Here is a 23,825-nt window from a genome sequence, read left to right on the forward strand (position 1 = left end):
CAACTCATTAACCTAAATTCAAATTGGCATTTTCCCAACTTGGACTTACCACCGCCACTGCGTTTGACAGCAACAGCTCCTCGGCACTAATGGTCGTAAAGTAGGCCACATTTGTTAGCACATAGCCAATGGTGACGATGGCCATAGATGTACATATGGCAAGGGGGATGGTTCTGAAATGCACGAAGGAATTGCTTATTAGTCATCTTTTGTTAGTCATTCTCTGAAAGCAAAGACGGTATGATAACAGGCTAATTCAAACAACAAGTAGTATGTATGATAATTATAGACTCTGTTGGGCATGCATATTTTATCAGGGTGAAGTACTACAGAGTCCTTTGTAATTTAATAAGGTCCATGGGAGCAGATACTCCATTTGCCTTGTCTACTGCTCTAGCCCCAGAACATATGGGTCCATCCTCTTCTTGCGCTCCATAAACGCGATAGCTGTGTTTCTCACACCTGAACCTGCATCACTTGGAAGGCTTATTGAAACACAGTTTGCTAATCCCATCTCAGACTTTCTGATTCAGTAGGATTTTCATTTCTAACAAGTTCCTGGGCAATTGTGCTGCTGCTGGCCAGGGACCACACTTTGAGAACCATGGGCCCATATACCTTCCTAATACTAATTTATTGCCTCGACACCTTTCTAATCCTAGACCCCAGGAAGGTCTTTCCCATCCAGCTTTTCTCCTTCAGTAGCTTCCCTTATCAGCACATAAGTTGTACACTTTTGGATGCAGGAGAGCAAGATATATCTACCATTCTAAATGATAGTAATGATAATTTTATATATAACACAAAAAGCACAGAAGTGCTCGCCATAATGACTTTGCACTGCCCTGCTGTGAGTTCAAAGGAAGCTCAAGATCATGAGTATCTATTAAAGCAACAGTGCAGATAATCCCATGAAATTAGAGGTGACATGCTGTGAAGTACATATGACCGGACCGTGCTGACACTCTGTGGCATCCACAAGTACCCGGCACAAATGCAATGTTATGTCTTCATTTAATGCACCGGGAAAGCCAGGAGTTACTGACCCTAATAATTTGATTCCATGTTACCGATACACATTACTTGCTTAACATAATCACCTCTTCAGACTCTTTCCAGTTCAAGCAACTTAAACCTTCAGCTCCCTGCACAAAGGCTGATGGGTTTTTTAGCCATACAGCTTATCAGCCCTCATGGAGCCTTAACCCTGCTGGGTGCCACTAATGAAGACCTCAATATAATTTCTTCTAAGATGAAAATACAGTTCAGAGCGGGGATAAAAAAAAAAAAAAGAGGCACAGCCTGCCTCGCTCCCCAAGCTGGGTATGTTTAGCACACAAAGTCCCAGCTCATTATGCTGAACAGCACTATCCCCTGTTGAGAACAGGCAAACCTAGCCAGTCAGCAACTGCCATTCATTATGCTGCTTGGAGCCTGACACTTCCCCTGATCCCCAAAGCCTTAAGCCTTGATGGGGAAACACATTGACCTCTAAATCCTGGCATCCTAATATAAAAGTAGCAGATGTTCCCCTTCCCCAGTGTGAAGAGGGTCCTGTGGAATTTTCTGTTAACACCATAACATGCATTGCTAGTTGTGATTGATAAATGCTAAATTTAAGCAGAGGAAATCACTGGCCCAATTAAATAAAAGGAGTGAGTGGCGTAAGGCACATGAAAGATGAATTCTATTTCTCCAAAAGAAAGACGAGATGTAAATGCAAAGGGCTAAGAAGGCGAACTTGAAGGTATATGTGCAGCTTCTCAACCACTCGCTGTATTATTTTAAACTTGAATCTTTTCTGTTTTTATAACATCCCAAATGGTGTGTTAAGCTCCTTCTCTGGAGGAGAGAAGCAGGGAGGGAGAGGGGGAGAGAGAGACTCTCTATTCCTTTGCAAGAATGGGATTAAGAAGTGTAAAGTTTCTGTTAATAAAAACTGAGGTGACATTGTTCAGTGCAGCGAAGCAACTAACGTGTCCAGGACAGGTAGCACTGTCACATCGTGTGGCACTGCAAATCAGCAGGGACAAGTCAGTCTGAACCGTGGGCTGTGGCCCTCCCAGCATAGAATCAAGCCTCCGCTTGGCTCTTCCTGCTTGGAGATTACGGTACATCTGAGAGAAGTTTTCTAAATTGATTTTAGCAGAAGGAATCCTTAAAAAAAAAATCCAACTTTTTTTTCTCCACTTGTCAATGACAAAAACTATAGCAATAGCTGCTGTCGTTACTTGGTGGCTGTTACGTGCTGGATATTTTATTAGGTACTTTACATATTTGGCTCGTTTTATCTTTGGAAAATCCTGTGAGTTAGGGCATCATCGCGATTTTATATGTGAGGAAATGAAGTCTTAGTCTAAATAACTGTTTAAAGATACACAACTGGTAAGTGGGAACCCGGAAGTCAGCTGATCAATCCTAGCTGAAGTCACAGCATTTGAAGCACTAAAGTGTATGCTCTCTCTCAATCTCTCAACTCTTAATTTTCAGAGAAATCGTAATTGTTGCATATGTTTATTGCAAAGCTCTTATCAAGACTGTATTTTTCATGTAGTCACTGAAAATGCAGTTTTATTTACTATAAAGGAAGGAAAAGAGTTATTCCACGATATTTATAATTTTTCTGTGTAATATGAACCATAATGTCGAGTGAATGTTTTCAAAGTTTCAATTTTTAGAAAATGGGTTTTGTTTTTGTTTTTTAGATTTAAAAGGCAACGGAAGGTCACTTAATAAATTTTCCTACAAAATTTTTGCAGGAAAGGAAGAAAAGCAAGCATGTTTGTCCGAGAAGCTGAAATGTATAGATTATTAGCGATTTTACTATCAGCCAGATATACTATATAGATACTACAGGGAAAAATCAAAGGAGCTTAAAATACAAGACAAAAGTGAGAAAGGGGTCCAACCTTGTTGCAGTTCACAACATGCCCAGGAATTCCTCTCTAAGTAAATTAAGCCATGAAATTGGAGGGGGTGTGGCAAAAGAGCCACTATCTTCTGTCCTCAGGTTCCATTTCACTTCAACAAGGGGAAGGAGGAGAAGTTTGTGGCTGCCTTGGCATAAACAGCAATCAATTAGTGAGGACAGCAGCTGACGTGTTCAGAAGGGCTTGGCACCATGTGGTTAACTCCTGCGTTTCAAGCACCAAAGCTTAAGAGCCACTGGGTGAGCTGATAAAAGCTATTAGGCCATGCCAGAGCAGTCTTTCTGGAGGCTTTAGATGCAGAGGGCAGATAAGCACGGTTAGGAACTTAAGATTAAGGCAAATGGCACATGATAATAAAATGAATTAAAGGGACTCCTAGACCACTGATATTTCAAAGCCTCTGTGTTATTGTGAGGTATCCTCCAATTTTAAGTGCAACAAAAGCATTGTCTTTAAGCTGAATAAAAACGACTCACTCCTATGAATTCCACTCTTTTTTGAATGTTTGTGCCTGTCTGTTATGATTAACAAAATACAAATGTATTGAAAAGAGTTACTTAATCCTTAAGACCCCTAGTCATTATACAAAGTCTTTTCAATGAAAGGCCATTAAGTACGTGAGAATCCAATAATTTTATTAGCTGCACTTAGTTTTCAATCAAAAGGTCTTGGATACTCATCTTTTCCTGTGGGTTTACTTTAAAATGGTACCTATAACCCATCTATGTCACACATGGATAAATATTTGTTTTCTTTGAAATTATGAAATGGGAGTCCCTGCTACATCTGCTTAAAAGCACTTCATTCTAGGGAACAGACCTCCCCAGGAATCCAAATGGTCCCCAAAGTGATGGCTGGGAGCTTATATTTGTATATTCTGCAAAGCACTGACAAACACACTTTATCTTCGAATCTACACATGCCACTCCAAATCCTTTGTGGAATGAGAGAGAGTATAAACGAATAACAAACAAAATTCACAACAACTGAATGAAACAAGAGGTTGCTGAAATTGTTCACACCATTTTCAAATAAGGGAACCAAGGCTCAGAAAGTTAAGTGATGTGTCCAAGGTTACAAAAATAGTAGGTGGGAGGCCTGAAACTTGAGCCTACGTCTTCCAGCTCTAAGTTCCACATTCACCATATATCCTGTCATGACACCACGGCTGCTTTGTGCCTGCTTTAACTCCACATACAAGGTCCCTAGGATTCTTACGTGCTGACAAACATGTGTTTTATTTTGTATAAGTAATACAAATACCGGAAGGCTGGATGTAACAATGTGACACGTTTTATGCCAAAAGTATTTCTCTCTGCACCAAATAGTCATCACAAATAAACTTGCAAATAATGCAGCATGGGATGCATTTTTTAATATGCTTTACAACTGTACGTGAGAGCATCAGAAATGACCACTGTTTCCAATGCTTTATATTGGCCAGAAGACTCTTGCTGCAAACACAGAAGAAGTCAACCTCGCTTGATTCGCCAGAGGATTGAGGACACCTGAAGGTTACAGGGATTTCTGATTTTCTTTTCTTTTTTTTTTTTTTTTAAAGATTTTATTTACTTATTTGACAGAGATAGAGACAGCCAGCGAGAGAGGGAACACAAGTAGGGGGAGTGGGAGAGGAAGAAGCAGGCTCATAGCAGAGGAGCCTGATGTGGGGCTTGATCCCATAACGCCGAGATCACGCCCTGAGCCGAAGGCAGACGCCTAACCGCTGTGCCACCCAGGCGCCCCGGATTTCTGATTTTCAAACCATATGGGTCATTTAGTCATCACTTGAATTTAGAATATTCCTAAAATTGTTTTATAACTTGATCAAAATTTCCTGAGATTTGTGTGAACCAAAATAAGTTCCACACAATCCCCAGTGTTGCAGACACACAAATGGAAACCACAGAACTCATTGATCCTGGGGCGTCTAAAGTTTGAGTCAGGGGACTGGGCATGATGACAGTTCTGTTAAAGCCTGCTCTTTTATGTTCAAGAATCTTCTAAGGGAAGTGACTGATGCTTCACACTTTCTATTTAAAAATCATTAATATTTTAACACATGTATGTGACATTCAGGAGAAAGGAGAGGGGGAAGGAGGGATTAAGAAGTGCAAGAAAATGGTAAACTTCTTAATATGTGAGATGCAAAACAAAAAAAAGTAAAACAACTTTCAAAATATTTTCCAATTCTATTAATAAACTAGGCACTATTCGTATATAATTGAAATGTAACTGATTCATCTCAACACTAAGTATTTAAAATTATATTAAGTACCTCTTGCTTCCAAGTTTTTTAGACTCATATTTGTTTCACATTTTCTTTATAATTACCCTATAAAGACCTTGAAAAGCTCTTCTATAGCTCTGACACAGAAATGACTCAAGCACTTCTTTTATTTCTCTTTTGTATCCACCGATCAATTAATTAATTAATTTTTGCTGAATCACTGTTTATACACTGCTGTTAATTTTATCTTACTCCTCAAACTTCAGTCATGTGTTATAAAAAAAGATAAGTAATAATATATCTTAAAGAAAATCAATCTATATTTTTCATTCACATGATTTTTTTTTCCCATACATTTTTATATACTTTCCCTGACTCTTGCTCATACCGAACGCTCCAGAGAGCCCTGGGCACAGAATCATCCTATCTGGCTATGTGATTTCAGACATTTCTAGCAGGGATTGAATTACAAATAAGTGTTTTCTATAGTTTTCCAGACGTGAAACAATTAGATTACAGATGGCTGGAATTACACATTCCTTTGTGTGTTTTCAGTGATTTTGCCTCATTGTCATTTAGTGCTATCGCTATATCTCTGGTTATACACAGTGTGAGGGAATTGGGCTGTTAATAACATAAAAGAAATGCACTTGAGGGGACATAACAAGTAGTTGAGGGAAGTGTGTGGGCTGTCACTAAAAGAAAAAAAATGTAGCAAGAGGAAGAATCATGTTCAGTCCTAACTTAATGACAATTTCTGGGCCAAGGATGAACACAGAGATGTGGCAAGCAGATTGTCACATAAAGGTACACAGTGATCCCACTGAGTTCAGGCATTAAGCACCTGCCCTCAGCTCCTTACAGGATCAGGGCAAGGCTATGGATGTTTTCACTGAAATACTTTAAATCTCAATACCACTGATGTCTAATCTAAATCTCACCATTCTCCATTGTCCACAAATGAAGAAGTCCATAAACAGAAAGAGAAGACAGAGAGACCTGTAGAGAGATGTAAGAAATGAACAGACACAGATTAAAAGACTGCAGGGCTGGAGGAGGCTCGTGGGAAAATGTAAGGAGAGAAGTAGATACAGTCACACCAAAGAGAACAAAGAACTAAAATGGAAACTTACACCTCAGAAACATAGTGTAAGAAGCAATCAGAAGCATTAGTATAAGCATTCAGTCCCTTAAAATACTTAATTTTTTATCCTATTGAAATAAATTCATCAGTAAATAAAATTAAGCTTGAGAGTAAATTTTCATTTGCTTGAATTATCATTTAAAAAAGTAACACGGTCTACATCTCACTTTTTATCATTTTCTGGAGATTTAGAGTATGTCTTCCAGCTATATTACCATTACTCATATTTATCATGGGTAAACATAAAGATATTAGTAGGCAAGTTTGAATGTACAAAAACACTATTGGTTTCCAATAAAATGTTAGCAATTAAATAACTGAAAAGAGAAAATATTTTAATAAAAATAAATTAAATTTCACACCGATGTTCAATTCTTATTTTTGTTACACTGTTTTTACAATACGCCTTTTAAAATGTCATTGTCTTCCTCAGGATTTGGCCTGACGTACACTACAATAACGCAACATCTCAGCGAACCGTTCTTTGTACCAGAGTCCCTAAAATTCAAATGCATAGCTGAAACATGAACTACCCCCCATACCTTTGTATACCTCTTTCCACAGTATAAATTGTTCCTGAGAAGAGCTACCCACATAGGCCACATTTGCCAGACTCTCCTGTATGTAGGGGAGAAGGTGGCTTATCCTTGATGTCAACTGATGTGGCAGTTAAAGGCCCAGGTGGACAAGAAGTGAGACACCTAATCACCTGCCCTGCCTAACTGGCAGCTAGCTGCAGAGCACCTAGAGAGGAGCAAAGCCACGCCAGGGAAGGAGTCCAGGTCACAGACTCAACATGTGGAGGAAGGCCCACCAGTTAGCCAGGGACACCAACACTGGAGGTCACAGGATTTAAAAATCCAATTTTTGACTGTTTAAAGCCATTGAAAACTTGCAGTTTGTCCGCTGTAGCAGCTGGCATCACCCTAACTAATAAAAGAATGAAAGGCCTCATTATATTAAGATCTCAATTAGTTTATGTAAGAGTTAAAATGGGTCCTCATTAAATTTTATCCTGTGTTATATTGTTTTATAAGAGATCAGTATATGATATAAAACTCTTAAAACAATGTCCCAAGTTACAAAAGCCAAAAGAAAACATTCACATCTGAGAATAGTAAAAATTAGTCATTATTCAAACTTCCTAGGAACAGAGCAAAGATAGATCCCCTTGTTTGCTACTTTAAAATATAAAAACTCCTGCACTTCTAACAGCTCCACCATTCCAACAAAGATCAAAGCACAATCACTTCTTGTTTTGACCAAGGACATATAATAACACAATGTAATGTTAAATAAATATATTTTATGCCAAGAACAAGGCTACATAAAATAAATATACCCACTTTGGCATAGCAAATGGGAATTAGAGTCAAAATTCCCTCAGGCCATAAGCACTATCTCGGAAGGAACAGATAACATTTCTCCTACTATCATGCATAAATCAGGTCCAGGCACATTTCTGATCAGCCACATGATAAGAAATGGAACAGGTCAACATGGAGACGTTCAGCCATGACGAATACACTACTGCTTCTACCACCAAAAACCGCCTTCGACATTTGACTGACAACGACAAACCTAATTATTAGCAATAATATCACTTCGATATCTGGTGGTCATATAGATAAGTGACTTTCCGGTTGGGTGCTCTGGGAATCGGAACAGAAACTGGACAATTGGCAAGATTACAGACCACCCTGTTCTCATTTGCTTCAACCAAATCAATCCTCTCTTTGTTTTATGCATTGATACTCTGCCACGCCACTGAGGCTTTCGAATAGTTTTTAAAATCACTGCTCTACATTCTACAAGTCGAATTATGTCTTTAGATTATTTTTTGGACCCAATACTAGCTTCCTAAAGTACAGTTTTGAAAATATATAAATTTGTTTCATAAAGTAGCTATATATGAATGATTATACAGGTATGTATATATACATTTTACTCCATAAAGTTGAAAATAATGTTTTTTACTGCAACGAGTCCCTGTTTATACTCCCTATTTATACGGTCATTCTAGCAGGAAAGGTACAAAGTTGACAGACGAGCCAAGAGCTATGGCCCAGCTTTAGTAAGTGGTAAATCCATACGGCAGGACCAGAGAACGTGACACAGCAGGCTGATGAAGGGGTAGAGAAAAGCAATGAGGAGAAGACAGAGTTGATGGGCCGAGTAGCTTGCTGGTTGAGAGAGGTGATATGTCATTGTCAAGAAAGTGATGATGAAGACTCCTGATAGGAACAGGTCGCAGCTCCCCGAAAAGGTCACGAAGGTCCAGAGAATGGCAGAACCCCCTGCAAGCCGTCACTCTCCTCTCTGCAGGCTGTCCATTCACAGAGATCATACAGCAGAAATGGAAATTTTGTGATCTTTTTTCTTTCGGCTCAAAAGTTAAACCCTCTGAACAATAAGCTTTTGTGCTATAGTTTATATTTACTAATGTCCTTTCTTAGACTACAAGGATTCGTAGGCAAACCTCTCTCTAGGGATAATTTTCTCAAGTCAAATACACTGTGCAGTGGCTGAGGGACTAGGAAAATAGAGGCGGTCCTCACATTCGCCCACCTTTTAATTCCCCCTCTCCTTTATACTTTCTCCCAGCCCCATTCCCCAAATTCCTACAACCAATATATGTATTGGTATATATATATGTGCCATCCCAGTTGTAAACTGTCTTTTCCCAACATCTTTTCTCTGGAGTTTTGCCTTTGATTTTATCTTAAGTTCATAGTTTTGAAAAATGTGCTAGACCCCAATTGAAGGCTGGGTCTAGTCACATTCCAGTCACTTGCAGGGACTCAAGGAGATCACTGGATCTCTCTAGGATTAAACTTCCTTATCAGCTAAAAAGGGTATTTTGAATTGGGGCACCTGGGGCGGCTCAGTCAGTTGAGGCTCGGACTCTTGGTTTCAGTTCAGGTCATGATCTCACGGGTCCTGAGACTGAGCCCCAAGTCAGGCTCTGCGCTCAACGGGGAGTCTGCTTGAGATTCTCTCTCTCTGCCCCTCCCTTGACTCATGAACATGCAAACTTGTACACGTGTGTGTGCCTGCTCTCTCTCTCTCTCAAATAAGTAAATAAATATTTTTTTAAAAAGGGTATTGAATGCCTAGAGTCTAAAGTCCATTTTATCTGAAAGTTTATTATTTAACCACTTTAGCAAATAAAGCTAATCCATAGAGATTGTTCAACAGAATACTTTAAAAACTCAGTGGAGCACTTGTTCATGTACCAAAGCATTCTAAGGAGATGCCTGCCATTGCCTTGTTCTGTTGTTTGGAGGAAGGAATAGGACACTGACTTTACAATCTCTCCTCCTGGCCTCTGGAGATAATGATTCTATCCTCAACCAGGAGTACCAGCATCTCAAACACCTTCTATCATTACAACTGCAAAGTGTCACCCTGGCTGAAAAAATGGATCATTACTAAAGATCACTTTAATGAAAAGTGGTCAGTCCATTCTTCCAGATTCTAAAATCGTATCTGTAGATCACATCAGACTTCTGGAAGGCCACAGGATAAGACCATTTTGTCATAGACACTCATGGAATGTCTCTGCAAGTCACTATATTTTATGTCTCAGCTTTTATCAAAACTTGATTTTAAATATATTTTTAAAAAAATCATCTGAATTTTAGGAGGACATTTGTAGGAATATTATCATTTGTCATTTCCAGCTATTCATACTCGCCAAATTTTACAAAGAACTTAAGGCCATTCACTGAGCATTGTAAAGTGCCCTCAAAGTATTTCCTTTAAAACTGTAGTGTAAACATTTTTGAGAGGAGTTGACAGGACTCTTTGTTACCCTCAAAGATACCTCTGCTTTTCATGTAGCTTGTAACCACATATGGAAAAAATTCCCGGCCTCCTTGGCTTCTGTTTATGTTTTTTGTTTCTTTTTATCAATCTTTTATTTCTAGGACATGTGGTTCATTAAAATAGGGAGAGAAGAGAACTATTTTGAAGATACAACATAGGATTTAAGAAATTTTTAAAATGGAAACTTGTTTACAATAGTGATGGGAGGACTCAAAAGTTAACAAATTTAAATTACTTCAACCAAACGAAGCTATCATTTCGACTTTCCTTTACATTATTTTCACAGCCATGAGATAGATCTGCACAAACCTTCCAAAAGAAGACTTTTAAAAAATAAATAAATGGAAGCCGTAGAGAGGAAAAAGAAAAAAAAAAAGTTAAGATGCAGCTTTAACAGAGAAAAGAAATGTTTATTCCACCAATTCCTCATGAGAATTCTAAATTATTAAATCTCTGAGAACACGTGATTTATGAAGAGGCTAACACAGCCCCTAGCCAAAATCATTTTTAATAAAAAGCAGGAAACCTCCTGAAGTTCATCTCAGATTTAATATCAAACACAGCAGCCACACATGAACATTTCCCCATAAAACACAAACGCAGCACGCACAATCGGCTGGCAGCCATCAGTGGGGTGTCAACAAAACAAACAGGGTGTTGGAACCATGGGAGGGATCAGGCCTCGCAATCAAGATGAAGCAGCCAATGGAAAAGGACCACAGACGGAAACGGTGTCAATGAGGAAGGCGAAGGGGCTCAAGAAAGACTCATTTCTAAATATACGATGGCAGCCAACTCACAGTTCTGGTCAAAACACTGAGCTTCCTGATTGACTGTTAGATTTGAGAGAGCAACGCGATTGTGCTTTTGTGTTGAATCTTATGCATAAATTTAGACTATACCAAGTGAATGGGAACCACCATAAGAAAACACAGACTAGTAATGAAATATATTAACACTGCCATCCTCGTTCTGTAAAAGAAAAGGAGTCAACATCTAAAAGATGTATAAAAATGTGACTCGAATATTTTCCAACAGATACTTGGTTCATAGATAAGAAAGATGTCAAGGAAAAAAAGTATCTTATTTTTTCTGATGTATGTTTGCTTAGGAACTGTGTTTATTACCATGTTTATAACCTATGTGGTAAAGGATTTTTTCTCAGGAATATAAATCCAACTGTTCAAATATAATATAATATAATATAATATAATATAATATAATATAATATAATATAATATAATATAAATAATATATAAATATATATAAAAAATAATTAACCATTTATGTTTAATCCCTTAAAGGGCAGTTTCAACTATATCATAAGGAAATATTTTTTACATGTTTCCACTGATATTTCCATTAATATTTTGGCATTTGGTGTTTTGTTAGAACAATATTCTGGGAAATAGAAAATCATTATAAAAGGTGCTCTGTTAGTAGAGCTTAGAGATTAAAAAAGAAAGACGAAAAGGGGAAAAGAGTGAAACTAATATCACTGACAGTTACCTTGTAGGTTACTTTAACCAGTATTTTCAAAATGTGAAAGAAGACAGACAAGAAAACAAGTTAATAATTAACTGTAGGATAGAGGAAAGGAAATGTTTGGACTATAAAGGATTTAGCCAAACATGTAGAATATATCCTTATCTAGGGCAGATTCTTCTGTAAGAGAATACTACCAAGATCATTTGAAAAACTATGAGTGTTAAATTTCAAAGCATTATGCAGGTTTTCTTTCTACTCATGAAAAGCCGAGAGTAGAAACTACCGCCCTCCAAATATGTTATATTGAATATTTATTTATTCAGAGAGGAAGAGTAGTCAGTAAGGCCATTTTTCTGTCCAGATAAGAGTATTAAAACTTTCAGTACAAATTATATAGTAATTGGCTGATGTATCAATAGAAAGATAAGTCAAGCAGAATAAATTACCTCGAAATACAACTTAGTAAATAACATAAAAACAATATATAACAATCGCCATAATTTATGAGTTAGTATTATAAACTAAGTAAATATCATAAACTAGGGGGTAATAATACTATTCAATAAATGCTGGGATATTGAAAAACTGGGGGGAATCAAAAGCCTACATTAATTCATGCTAAAAGAAATCCATTCCAGGTTAAGTGAGAAAGCTTAATGTCAAAAGGAAATCAGGAACAAAAAGACAAACTAACAAACAGAAAATATGAGTGATATTTAAATGATCTAGGGATGCAAAAAGACTTATATTTAAATGTAGTAAACGTAAATATTTAATTAAATTACAATATATAAATTCAAAGTTCTATGAGCTGAATCATAAAGAAAATTTAGTTACATGAAAAACTGTGACAGAATTTGGCAATCAATATAATAAAGAATTAGTACCCATAATACACAAAGAATTGTGTTGAATCACAAATATTCATGCCCCAAAATGTCAACCACATATAACTACTAAACATGGAGGAAGTATTAAGCCTTATATGTGATTTTAAAAATGCAACTTAAAACAATGAGGTATAATTTTTGCTTTTCAATTAACAAAGATTTTTGTAAATAATGACACTCAATGCTGATTAAGTATTCTTAACTATTGCTATTGAGTGAGGAAACTCCAATGCTTTGGAAAGCATCTTGTAATACAGAGAGAGACTTCTTAAAAGTTTATTGCCTTTGACATAATTCTCTTCCAGCAATCTTCCTAAGAAAATAACTGAATATGTACAAAAATTTGTCTATTAAATGAATAACACAGCATTATTACACTAAAAGAAAATGGAAACATTTTCAATGCCTAACAGAAAAATGAATAAATGCTGGTATACCTACCCAATGAAATACTATGCTGCCATTACAAATGGTGTTTGCCAAGATTTACGAGATCAAGGAAAATCTAATGAAATGATGTTAAGTGAAAAAAGCAGTATAGATCTAGGTGAATAAAAAGTGCTAGAGCTGAACTTGAGACACAACAAATCTGGTGGCAGGATGGACTTCATGGTGCCTTCGAGCTGCTGGGGATACAGCAATGAATGACACAGAAGGGAGAAAAGCAAAACATCAAAATAGACAGGACTTCTATTTGATGTGACGATGACATAACAGATGATTTTAATTTTCTTCTACATAGTTTTTGGTTTTTTGAAATTTGACTCTCTACTATTATTAAATTAAAGGGGGAAAGACACCATACTGTTAATGAAAATACTATGGAAATCATAAAATTTTACTTTGACTTTTTCTAGCAGGGTACAGAAAATGTAGAAGTTTTCCTTTCTATAACTTAATTAAATGGATCATTTGACTATAACTGCTAGGTGGAAATCTGCATCCTCACCATTTAAAAATGGCATAAACAAGATGTGTCTATTGGGAGAAATAGGAGAGCCTCAGGATGTCTTGCGCTCCCGGGCCCCCCTAGATCTGAGCCGTGAAGTTGGGGAGGCCAGGCTCAGAGGTGAGGGAAGTCTGCAGGGAGATGCCTTAGAAATGGTGACAACAGGGGCAGAAGTAGCCCTGTCTTTTGGAGAACGGGAACCTGTGGGAAGTCTGCCTGGTCAGACTTGCATCAGAAACCTGGGGGTTGGAAAGCACCTCCATGCCCAGGCTGAAGCTGTCTCCCTTGCTGCAGTTCAGAGCTCAGGTTGTGGCTCAACAAACAGACAAAGGGCTCCGTGTTACCTGAGAGGGACATCGCTGAGTTCAATTTGCAGCTGTCTTCTCCCAGCATTTGCCACTGATCACCTCTCCTTGGCCAGAGGCCATGGCATGAAGAGGATCAAATAGCAAAACACGTACATACATTTAAAACATATTTAACCTTTCTTCCACCAGACCCTGAGCAGCTACAAATCAGTAGGTTAGAAGTATGACCTCCTCTTGCGATCTATCTCACTCGTTTCCTTTGTCATTTTCTGGCTCGAAACAAAATTAATCGTATCTTCTATATCAATTTCTCTTTTGCTTGCCTCAGGCTAGAATATGGGAAGTGAGATCTTGATTGCTTGATAATATCAATACAGAAAAATTAAATATTGCCCCCCCAATGAGATATCAGAACTATTTTGAGAATCAGTGTGTTAGTAAAAATCTTAGAGAAAATAAAAAGCAACTATATCCTTACAATATCCTAGCATTCAGCATCTCCTAGTCATAAAGTTTCTGTTTTAATCGTGTAACCAAATGACCTTCAATAAACAACCTGGAGTAGATTATTTAACTCAGCTAGCCTAGGACCCCTTTCATTATGTGTTTGAAAAACAGCTTTAGAAAGTCGAATGCAGGCAAATGTTAATGCTTTTATACATTTTTAAAAGCAGTTTTGTTCCATTCTCAAATAACATACAGGTCACTCCTAATGATTACATTCTTCCCCCAGCTAATTTTGAGGCTAAAATCTTGCCATATCCATCACTCTTAGATTTGTATTCAACAACGCTAAGTGTTTGAAAAGAGGACTGGAAAGGGATCAGTATTTTAAATATAAACAAATGTAAATATAGACAAATTAATCCATCTCTCTGGCTTCAATTCTTTATCTTTACAATGAAAGGGATAGCAAATTTTATGGCTACTTCCCTCCCAACTCAAAAATCCCAGGCTTTTGTAAAATATTTTCTCAAGGTCAAGTCCACTGTGTTTTTAATTGTAATAGGGAGTTAGTCTAATAAACTAGGCCAGCCATGCCAATGTGTGAATGGAGGAAGGTGAATGGGAGGAGAACTATTTGTACACACAGGTAACATAAAAACTGAAACAATTTAGAAGTTTAGAGACATTATCACATCCTTTGCTATCTATCCCTAAGAGAATGACCATGACAGTAGAGTATCAGGGAGAAAGAAAAAGATGACATAATCAAAGGCCAACAGGAGAGACACTTTGGTAGGACATGAGATGCCTATAAAAAGCTCTGTGATGGGCAAACAACCAGTCTCTAAAAACAACTCTGCTTATAAAGTCATGCTTTATAGTCTTTAATCTCTCTTATTTTGTGTTATATGACTATATATTATAAACTTTAGTTTTACATACTATAAAATATTTGAGTCCTATGCCATAGACTTAATTTCATAACTATCTTCCATATAATACTGTATATCTTACCATATAAAACTGTGGCCATGGTGTTTGATCACTGCATTCTCAACTAATATGCATTAGTATTGATTATTATTAAGCTTTTGTCACAGATAGCTCTATTTCTGTTCCACATATCTAACTTTAAAAGAGAGAGAGGGGGGTGCCTTGATGGTTCAGTCGGTTAAGCACCTGACTCTTGATTTCCACTCAGGTCATGATCTCAGGGTCGCGGGATCGAGCGCTGTGTCAGGCTACCTGCTCAGCACAGAGTCTGCTTGTCTCTCTCTCTTTCTGCCCCTCTTCCTGCTGTGAGCTCTCTCTCTCTCTCTAAAATAAATAAATCTTAAAAAAAAATAAAATTTGAAAGAGAGAGAGAATGAGAAAAGGAACAAATGAGAAAATGACACAGCAGTAAACAGTTGGGAAAAGCAGCTGACTATTAAAAGCTATGTGCTTGTCTCCTTAGAAAACCAACAAAGTACTACATGTTTTTGAAAAACAACCTCCAATAGGAAAGACTAGAAATGCCTACTTCTGAGACTGAGATAATTTCTGCTTCCCTTGACAAGGTGTTTCAAACCAGATGTCTTTTACCTTGTCATAATGGATTTCAAATCCAACATTTAAGCAGTGCTGAAAAAAAGAACTAATTTGGCCAAATTCACAAATCCTGATCCGATAACCCCTCTTAGATTACAAATGAACTAATGACATGTTCCATAACAAACATAAAAAGTTAATGGTCTGCCAATAAGTAAATGTCTACTATGAGCAAAGTATCGTCAGACACATAGTATATTATTTCTAATTCTCACAAAAACTCTGCAAGAGAAGCAGAGAATGTCCATTTAACAGATGGCTGAGGGAATTAATAAACATTTTTTAAAGTTATTACAAATCAATCTCTCTCTCTCTCACTCTCCCTCACCCTTTCCTTCTTTCTTTCCTTAGGTAGGCAACATAAAATATTTATTATTATTAATTAATTAATTAATTAAATACTAACTGGACTATTAGAAATGTCTAATGTTTAAAGTACTAGACCTATCAGAGAAGATACCTTTCTGCACAGGCAATTCCCTCACAATATAGGTCCAATTTTTCTTGAGAAAAAATATGAAACACATAAAAAGACTGGTATGAACCATTTCCTGCACCACAGACGTTTATAGACCATTTTACACCTTCTACAGATGATAAAAACAGTAAACAGAATACAGGATTCATCATACACACATTACTGATCTCCCCAACAAGTACATTGACACCTACCTATATCCCTCCTGGTGCACTCCCCATAGCACAAGATCCTGTACATCAGGTGACCCCACTGAATTAGATTCCACAGCTTAGATCTAATCGTGGATCTCCAGATCTAATAATTAAAACTCCCACATGGTAGGGTGTCAGTCTGGCTTCACCCCCCCTCCTTTGTCCACTCAAACTTCTTATCATTTCCTGAAATAACTCAGAAAGTTTTAGTCCTACCTAATCTCCCAATTATCATGATATCTAGAAACTGGATGCAAAAGCCCTTTCTCTGTGTCTGTTTTTCTTCCTGAGACGGATCTCCTGTCTAAGTTTCTCTCCGTTGGCCATATTCCCAAATGAGATCTTCCTGTCAAACAAGGTACTTGCACGTCATTTATAAGAACCATAGAAAATACTAGAGTTGAAAGGAAACTCAGAATTTGGTACTCTATCATTCCTTTTCTGCAGCTGCGAAATCAGAGGCTCAGAGGGGATAAAATTACGTATCTGGTCACAAAATTACGTATCTCCACAACTGGAAGTAGAACCTTAGTCACTTGGCTCCAGCTACAGAGCTCCTTCCACAACACCAATGTGAGTCTCACTGGGCTTGGTAGTGCCAGTTGCTTTCCAGCCCAAATCGTCCCCTGTACTGGCATTGCTATTTCCCTCTCCTTCTTAACCCAAACTTTCCTAGAACGCCAACTGTTTGAAAGCCAGATCTTTGACACATCTCATTTGGAATATTTCCAACTTTGACTTAGGATTCGATTTGACCTTAAATTTTAAGTAAGGGTTTCCTTTATCTTCCCAGAGTGTGACACCTCTCTCCAGTAACATAGACCTGTGGTGTAGTACGTGATTCCCCACATTGGTTTCCATATATTCACTAACCTAAAAATAGAACCAACATATTATAGACTTAGAAGCAAACTTAAGCAATGGTCTGCCTCATTTTTCCACCTGAGTATCTAAAGAATCGTGGCTAAATGATCATTTCTTTTATCTCTATTTTGGGATTTCCAATGACTAACCAAATTCTCTTGTTTCAATACTTTTGAATATAATTTTATCTTAAAATGAACTTTCTTCTCATTTAACTTGATCTCATTTGCTCTTGCTCTGGCATAGAAATAAATAATTCCGCCTTTTTCATTAAAAAAAAATAACAACTCTATTTTTAAGAGAGTATGTAAACGCCAGGTTGACTCATCCATTTTCTCTAAGCAGTTTAGTTCATATCTTTGAGCTGGGACAATGTGGCCATTATGATGCTATTTGCCAGAATTTTATGCCACATTATTTGTCACCATGTCTGACTGTAGTAATGTTCAGGTCTAGAAGGCAATTAACTTTTCAAAGGCATTTGCTTTGATTGAAAATAAACATATAAAAGAAGACTGAAATGTGACCTCGTGGATTATAACTCTCTTTAAACTGTATTTATGTCACGAAAAGAAAATCTACTGAACCTGCCATCAGGTTCATCTTCCCTAAACACCATTTCATATATACCCCAAACTTGCAACATACCCACACTCACCCCATCCCATTGTCTACTGGATCAGGTTCAAAATTCTTACAATGGAGGCTCATCCCATATTAGCATCCACATCTTACTAACATTTTGCCTTCTACTCTTTTTAATCCTTTGCTGAAGCTAGAGCAGTCTACACATTATTTCTTGAAACTATGGCTTTGTATATGCCCATCCCCCATTGAGATGGCTTTACTTCTCTATTCTACCTTTGTAAATCCTACTTGTCTTCCAACTTCCTCTTCCACAGAAAAGTTACTTTCTTAGCCATTACAACACCTTGTACACACATGAGTCACTTCTGCTTTGCCTCTTAAATAAGACACAGTTGGCATTCTGGAAGGAGTACAAGTTCTGAAGCCAAACAGTCCACGCACTATATCAAATATGGATTATAATCCTAATCTTCTCACTAATTACACGGCCATGAAAAATTACTTCACTTCTACGAGCTTTAACTTTCTTAACTGAAGAATAGAAATAGGGGCACCTGGCTGGCTCAGTGGGGAGAGCATCAAACTCTTGATCTTGGGGTGATGAGTTTGGGCCCCACGTTAAAAAAATGGAAATAATATACATAATATTATTGAAAATAATCTAAAGTGCTACTTTGTAATCCATCCATTACTCAGATAACAAATACTATTTATATTTTTAATAAAGGCTATGCATTTTTCAGTTAGGCAAAAATTCATTAAAAAAATTTGGGGGGTAAACTAACACTTGTGTTCTCCTGTTTTATACCAACTCAATAGCTTCTTTTCTGGAAATCAGAATAAAAATGTAAATGCATGAGGCCAGTCACTCAGATCAAACCCCTGTTTGCCAGATTTCATAAAGGAGTTTCTTGGTAATACAGTGAACCTAAAAATAAGTAACCGTGGTTGAAGGACAAATAGTCCATCCATTATATCAGCACCATCAGCCTGCAGTGTGTCGGTGACGGTATGGGTGTGGGCATACAAATATTTGGTTTAGAAGGAAAAAAAAAATCTGCCAAGAAATTTATCCTGATTATGATGCGCGAGCATATTGCCACCTAAGGGAGATTAGAGACTACTAAATAAAAAGCAGTTCTCATCATCTTTTGAACCTTTTAACTACTAATAATTGAGTACTTTGCTGATGATGCAGAACAACTTTTCAAGCTGATTAATAGGTCATTTGTGTAGAAAAGGCACCCCTGTTCATAAAACAATTATGCTAATCCTCTAATTTTTTTCAAAAATTATGAAATATTCTAATCTTTCAAGAATATAAGTTTGGGTTGCAGATGGCGTTTGTATATTACTTGTCGAGCTCATTAACATTTTTGAATTTCACATATTTTATCCTCACAACCCCATGAGAACTGTAATATGGGGATTAACACCCTCTATTTAAAACTGGTAAACAAAGATTCAGAAGCAACTTAGAGGCCTGCCCAAGGTCAAATAGCTAGTTAAGAGGAGACAGTCTTAAGAATTTTGATTTCCTAAACTAGTGCTATCTTCAAAGACTCAGTAAGTAAATATTTTCACAGTTCATAAAAGTGAAGGAAATCTTGCTTCACTCGAAAGCCTTGACTTCATTTGCTTCATTTTAGATGTTTACATTGGTAATACAGTTTTAGCTTGTGTCTATACAAATTCAAAAGTTACTCATTTTCCTGAGTAGATCGATAAGCTGAGTCAATGTTTGATTATGACAAGAACAAAATTATCAAAATTATGCCACTGCATGGCCAGTGTAAATACAATGGCCTGGATACATCTTGTCTCTGCATAAAGAACAACATGGGATATTATACTATTTTTGTGAGAATCTTAAACCACTGAATCTGAATGAATACCAAGCAGCAGACCATAGAGTAAATATTAGTGGTCTAAGGAGTTTTGCACCAAGTATAATCCAGAACATAAAACTTATTTGTGAGCTACTTTTTGGGTACAATCATTAACATTCCAATCCAGGCACCAGAGAAAAGTAGCTTATTTGCATAAATGAGAATATGGATAAGGGAGTCACTAAACTATGAACTCAGCAGCAGGAGACAACCTAATGACTGACATCTACTTCTGATTGCAAAAGGTATTTCCTTTCAGATAAAAGGATTCTAACTCTGTTACCTCTGATGTGTGTCATTTAATTTTTCATTTGGGTTGTACCTTTTATAGTCAAAACATCTGCCCTACCCTCTTTATGCCATCCAACCAAGAATTTATCAAAGCTTGAAATGGTCACAGAAATTAACAGGTTGCTAAGCAACATGTGAAAGCCAAAAATATTGGTAGCCCAGTTCACGGAAGGTATAGTCAGTTTCTCATTTTACTTCCTATGAGTTACATCTGTTTAAAGATATTATAGAAGCAAATCATGCCTCTGGTGGAAAGCTAGATTACATAGTGTCCAAGAGCCCTCCTAATTCTGAAGTTTCTTTATTCTACTCATTATACCACTTCTGGTCTCTTATTTTTTTTTTTTTAAAGATTTTATTTATTTATTTGACAGAGATAGACAGCCAGTGAGAGAGGGAACACAGCAGGGGAGTGGGAGAGGAAGAAGCAGGCTCACAGCGGAGGAGCCCGATGTGGGACTCGATCCCGGTACGCCAGGATCACGCCCTGAGCCGAAGGCAGACGCTTTAACGACTGCGCTACCCAGGCGCCCCTCCTGGTCTCTTATTTTATGAATAACTAAAGGAAACAGAAATATACGGTAAATTTAAATCAGCTGCTATTACTTCACCTAAAACATTAGTTCCTGATTCTAAACTCAAAATATAAACTTCAATAAAGTTAAAATTAAAATTTAGAAACAAGTAATATGAAAGGATGTAAAACAGTCAAAAGCACTGACCTTCAAATTTTTGCCACATAATCCTTAGAATCCTTAAAAAACAAACAAAAACAAAAAAACAACAAAAAAACTAAACTAAATGGCTTCCACAAAGCACTTGAAGGATTAATATCTGTCTTCTTCAATTACTGCCTGATAAAATATTATAATCCTATAATTTCTGCACCACTTATCTGACACTTCAACTTTACATGAACAAACTGTGTTTAAGACAAATGTATTTTTTATGCATATGTGAAGCTGAGAAATGCAAGAATTTTGATCCCAGGGTATATCAACCACATGTTCCATCACCGAGAAATTCTTAGACTAAGCAAAGGCAGGAAGAGTAACTTGGTGACCTTGTTCTCTGAACATAGGACCATCTATTCTCTGTGACATCAGTGGCTCAACCAGTATAAGTATATATGTATTTTGAAACATATTTAAAAACAGATATGCCAAACTTTTTACATATATTTCCAGAAGAAATGCACAAATAGAATAATTTTAATTTAGGCATCAATTCTTTCAATGATTAAAGAGAAGCACTGTCACATATTAAGATAATTCTAACAATTCCTTATTGTCATTAATAAAGAGATACCTTATTTTGCCAAAAAAATCTTTGTAACTTGGGTATAAATTCAATTTTAGGGATGCCTCAGTGGCTCAGCTGGTTGGGCATCTGCCTTTGGCTCAGGTCATGATCCCAGGACCCTGGGATCGAGCCCCACATCGGGTCTCTGCTCAGCGGGAAGCCTGCTTCTCCCTCTCCGTTTCTCTGTGTGTGCTCTCTCAAATAAATAAAATCTTTAAAAAATTTTTAAAAATTAACTCAATTAGGAGACGTCATTTTTAAGAAATTCATTCAGCAAATACTTTTACAAATTAATTCTGCTTAATAATCCAGATTTTTCTATATGAATTTATTTGCAGTGAGCTAATTTTCTGTGAAAATTAGTTTACATTACTTAAGAACATATATCACTTGAGTATTTGTAAAATAAACTTTAGGAATATTCTAAGAATGCAGATAATGTTGCTTTGTAATAAAAAAAATCACGACACATAGTACTCCTGTAATCTACACATTTATAGTCAAGACATTATATGCTATTTTCCAGCAACTGTTAAGTTAGAAAGCTACAAAGTATAAAAAGATGAAGATTAGTCTCTCATAGAAAACTGCATCCTTAAAATGCTAAAGTGCAAAATAAAAGACGTCAAATCAACCTTTAATGTTCTGTCATGCAACTTAGCTATTGCACATTTGGGCAAACCTTTTAGACTGCTTTGTTTTGCTGTGTTTTTAATCAGGTTAACAGTTTCAGATGTCCTATAAGCAATAGGCCTTATAAAACAGTATAGTGTTATTAAGAAATGCCTTTACACTGACTTAATACAAATCAATAAGGATAGAAACACATATACTAAGAATTTAAGATGGCAATATCTGAACTGAATGCAAATAACGTGATTATGGACCATTTATGATCCAGTCTGATCGATCACACTGCCCTAAATAAAGGTCTTTGGGCATCTTCCCCAAGCCAAGTTTCTCTTCTTCTAAGTTATCATTGGTACAAGGTGTGATGACTTTCAGGCATCAATTAATATAAATTGGAAGCAGGCAAAGTATTAATTAAACATGACACTCTGATTATTTAAACCTTCTATTAAAGTTGATTATTCAGACCATGTTGATAGCCTGTTCTTTAAAAATGACTGATGATATCAAGGTTTACTGACTTCCACCAAGTTGACTATTTCCAACCCTTGAAGACAGAGGGAATAAATGAAGTGAGAAGAACACTGGAATGAGTCTAATAGACAAACCGACTAATCTCAGACCCCCAAGGTCAAAGTAAAACAATTCATTTCTTGGCTTTCATCAACACAAGACATGATTGATCAATCGAAGAGTAGGATTACAAACATTATACATCTCAATGATATGTTCTTTGCACTGTGTAACTTTGGGAACAATGATAGATTGCACAGTCGCCACACAAGTAATGTCATAAGGCAAAACTCATTATATTTGCAAAGAAAAACACTTTGGTGTTTAAAAACATAGGTGCACATTAGCCATCCTCACTACTACTAGGCATTTCATTTGATGGGGCGACATTTTAAATTTCAGATATTCTTTGGGATTCTATCACCTTCATGGTCCAAATAGTAAAAATACTATTTTTACTCTTAGGGAGTCAGCCACCATGTTACAGATAATTACAAAATGTTACAAAAATTTCCATAATAATTACTGTCATTTTACATAAATATGTTAAATGCCTCTTAAAGGATTGCTACTTCCATAGATCCAAAACTACTCTTAGAGAAGAAAACATTAAAAAAAAAACAAAAACATAACACTGCATTATAAATGTACTCACATAGCAGGATTTTTGCCCTAATTTTTAGGATTAGTACTTTACAAGCATTAAATAGAACGTGAGACATAATAAAAGAAAAAGTCATGAGCTAGTTATCCTGATTCCATTAATCTCCCAGTTTACCTCTCACTTGTTTTAACACTTAGGTAACTGTCTATAAGTCATGCTCGTAATAGCAGTTCCGAAATTACTCCATAGAGTGATATTAGGTAATTTGAAAGATTTCCACTGAAATTAAATTATATGTAAAGGGTAGTCAATTGTGATCATGAAACCTTATTCTACATTCTGTATATTTTAAATCACATTGTTATTTTCAGTGATCTAAATTAATGACCACTTTTTCTATTAGGTCACAATTTTAGCAAAATTTTATTGCCTAGGTGGAGGAGGATAGTAAAAGGCTTGTATGTTCAGCTGATGATTCATTTCACCAGCTGCCAGAAAGTTACACGTTGCAGCACACCTGGACACATGCACCCGTGACTGATTGGGAAACACATTTATCTTGGCATGTCACAAAGGAGATGGAATTATAATTATTCTCCCTTGTAACTAAAGATATTTTGGAGCTGTATCTACCTACAAAATAATACAAATTACACATCTGGACGAGG

At 36.7% G+C, this 23,825-nt stretch overlaps 1 protein-coding gene across 6 annotated transcripts in view; it reads right to left on the reverse strand.

The window, feature by feature from the left end:
- Window positions 1-23,825, reverse strand: part of SLC7A11 (solute carrier family 7 member 11) — a 120,122-nt gene that overhangs the window by 64,771 nt on the left and 31,526 nt on the right. For all 6 annotated transcript variants that reach the window (XR_566996.2, XR_005833883.1, XM_008685404.2 and 3 more), the window contains one exon: window positions 50-173. Coding sequence is in view for 4 of the 6 variants with exons in the window: in XM_008685404.2 (XP_008683626.1) it covers window positions 50-173 (124 nt within the window). In the remaining 2 variants the exon portion in view is untranslated. The remainder of the gene's footprint in view (window positions 1-49; window positions 174-23,825) is intronic.

The sequence above is a fragment of the Ursus maritimus genome, unplaced genomic scaffold (genome assembly GCF_017311325.1).
Source record: "Ursus maritimus isolate PB19 unplaced genomic scaffold, ASM1731132v1 scaffold_11, whole genome shotgun sequence".
NCBI classification, from domain to species: domain Eukaryota; kingdom Metazoa; phylum Chordata; class Mammalia; order Carnivora; family Ursidae; genus Ursus; species Ursus maritimus.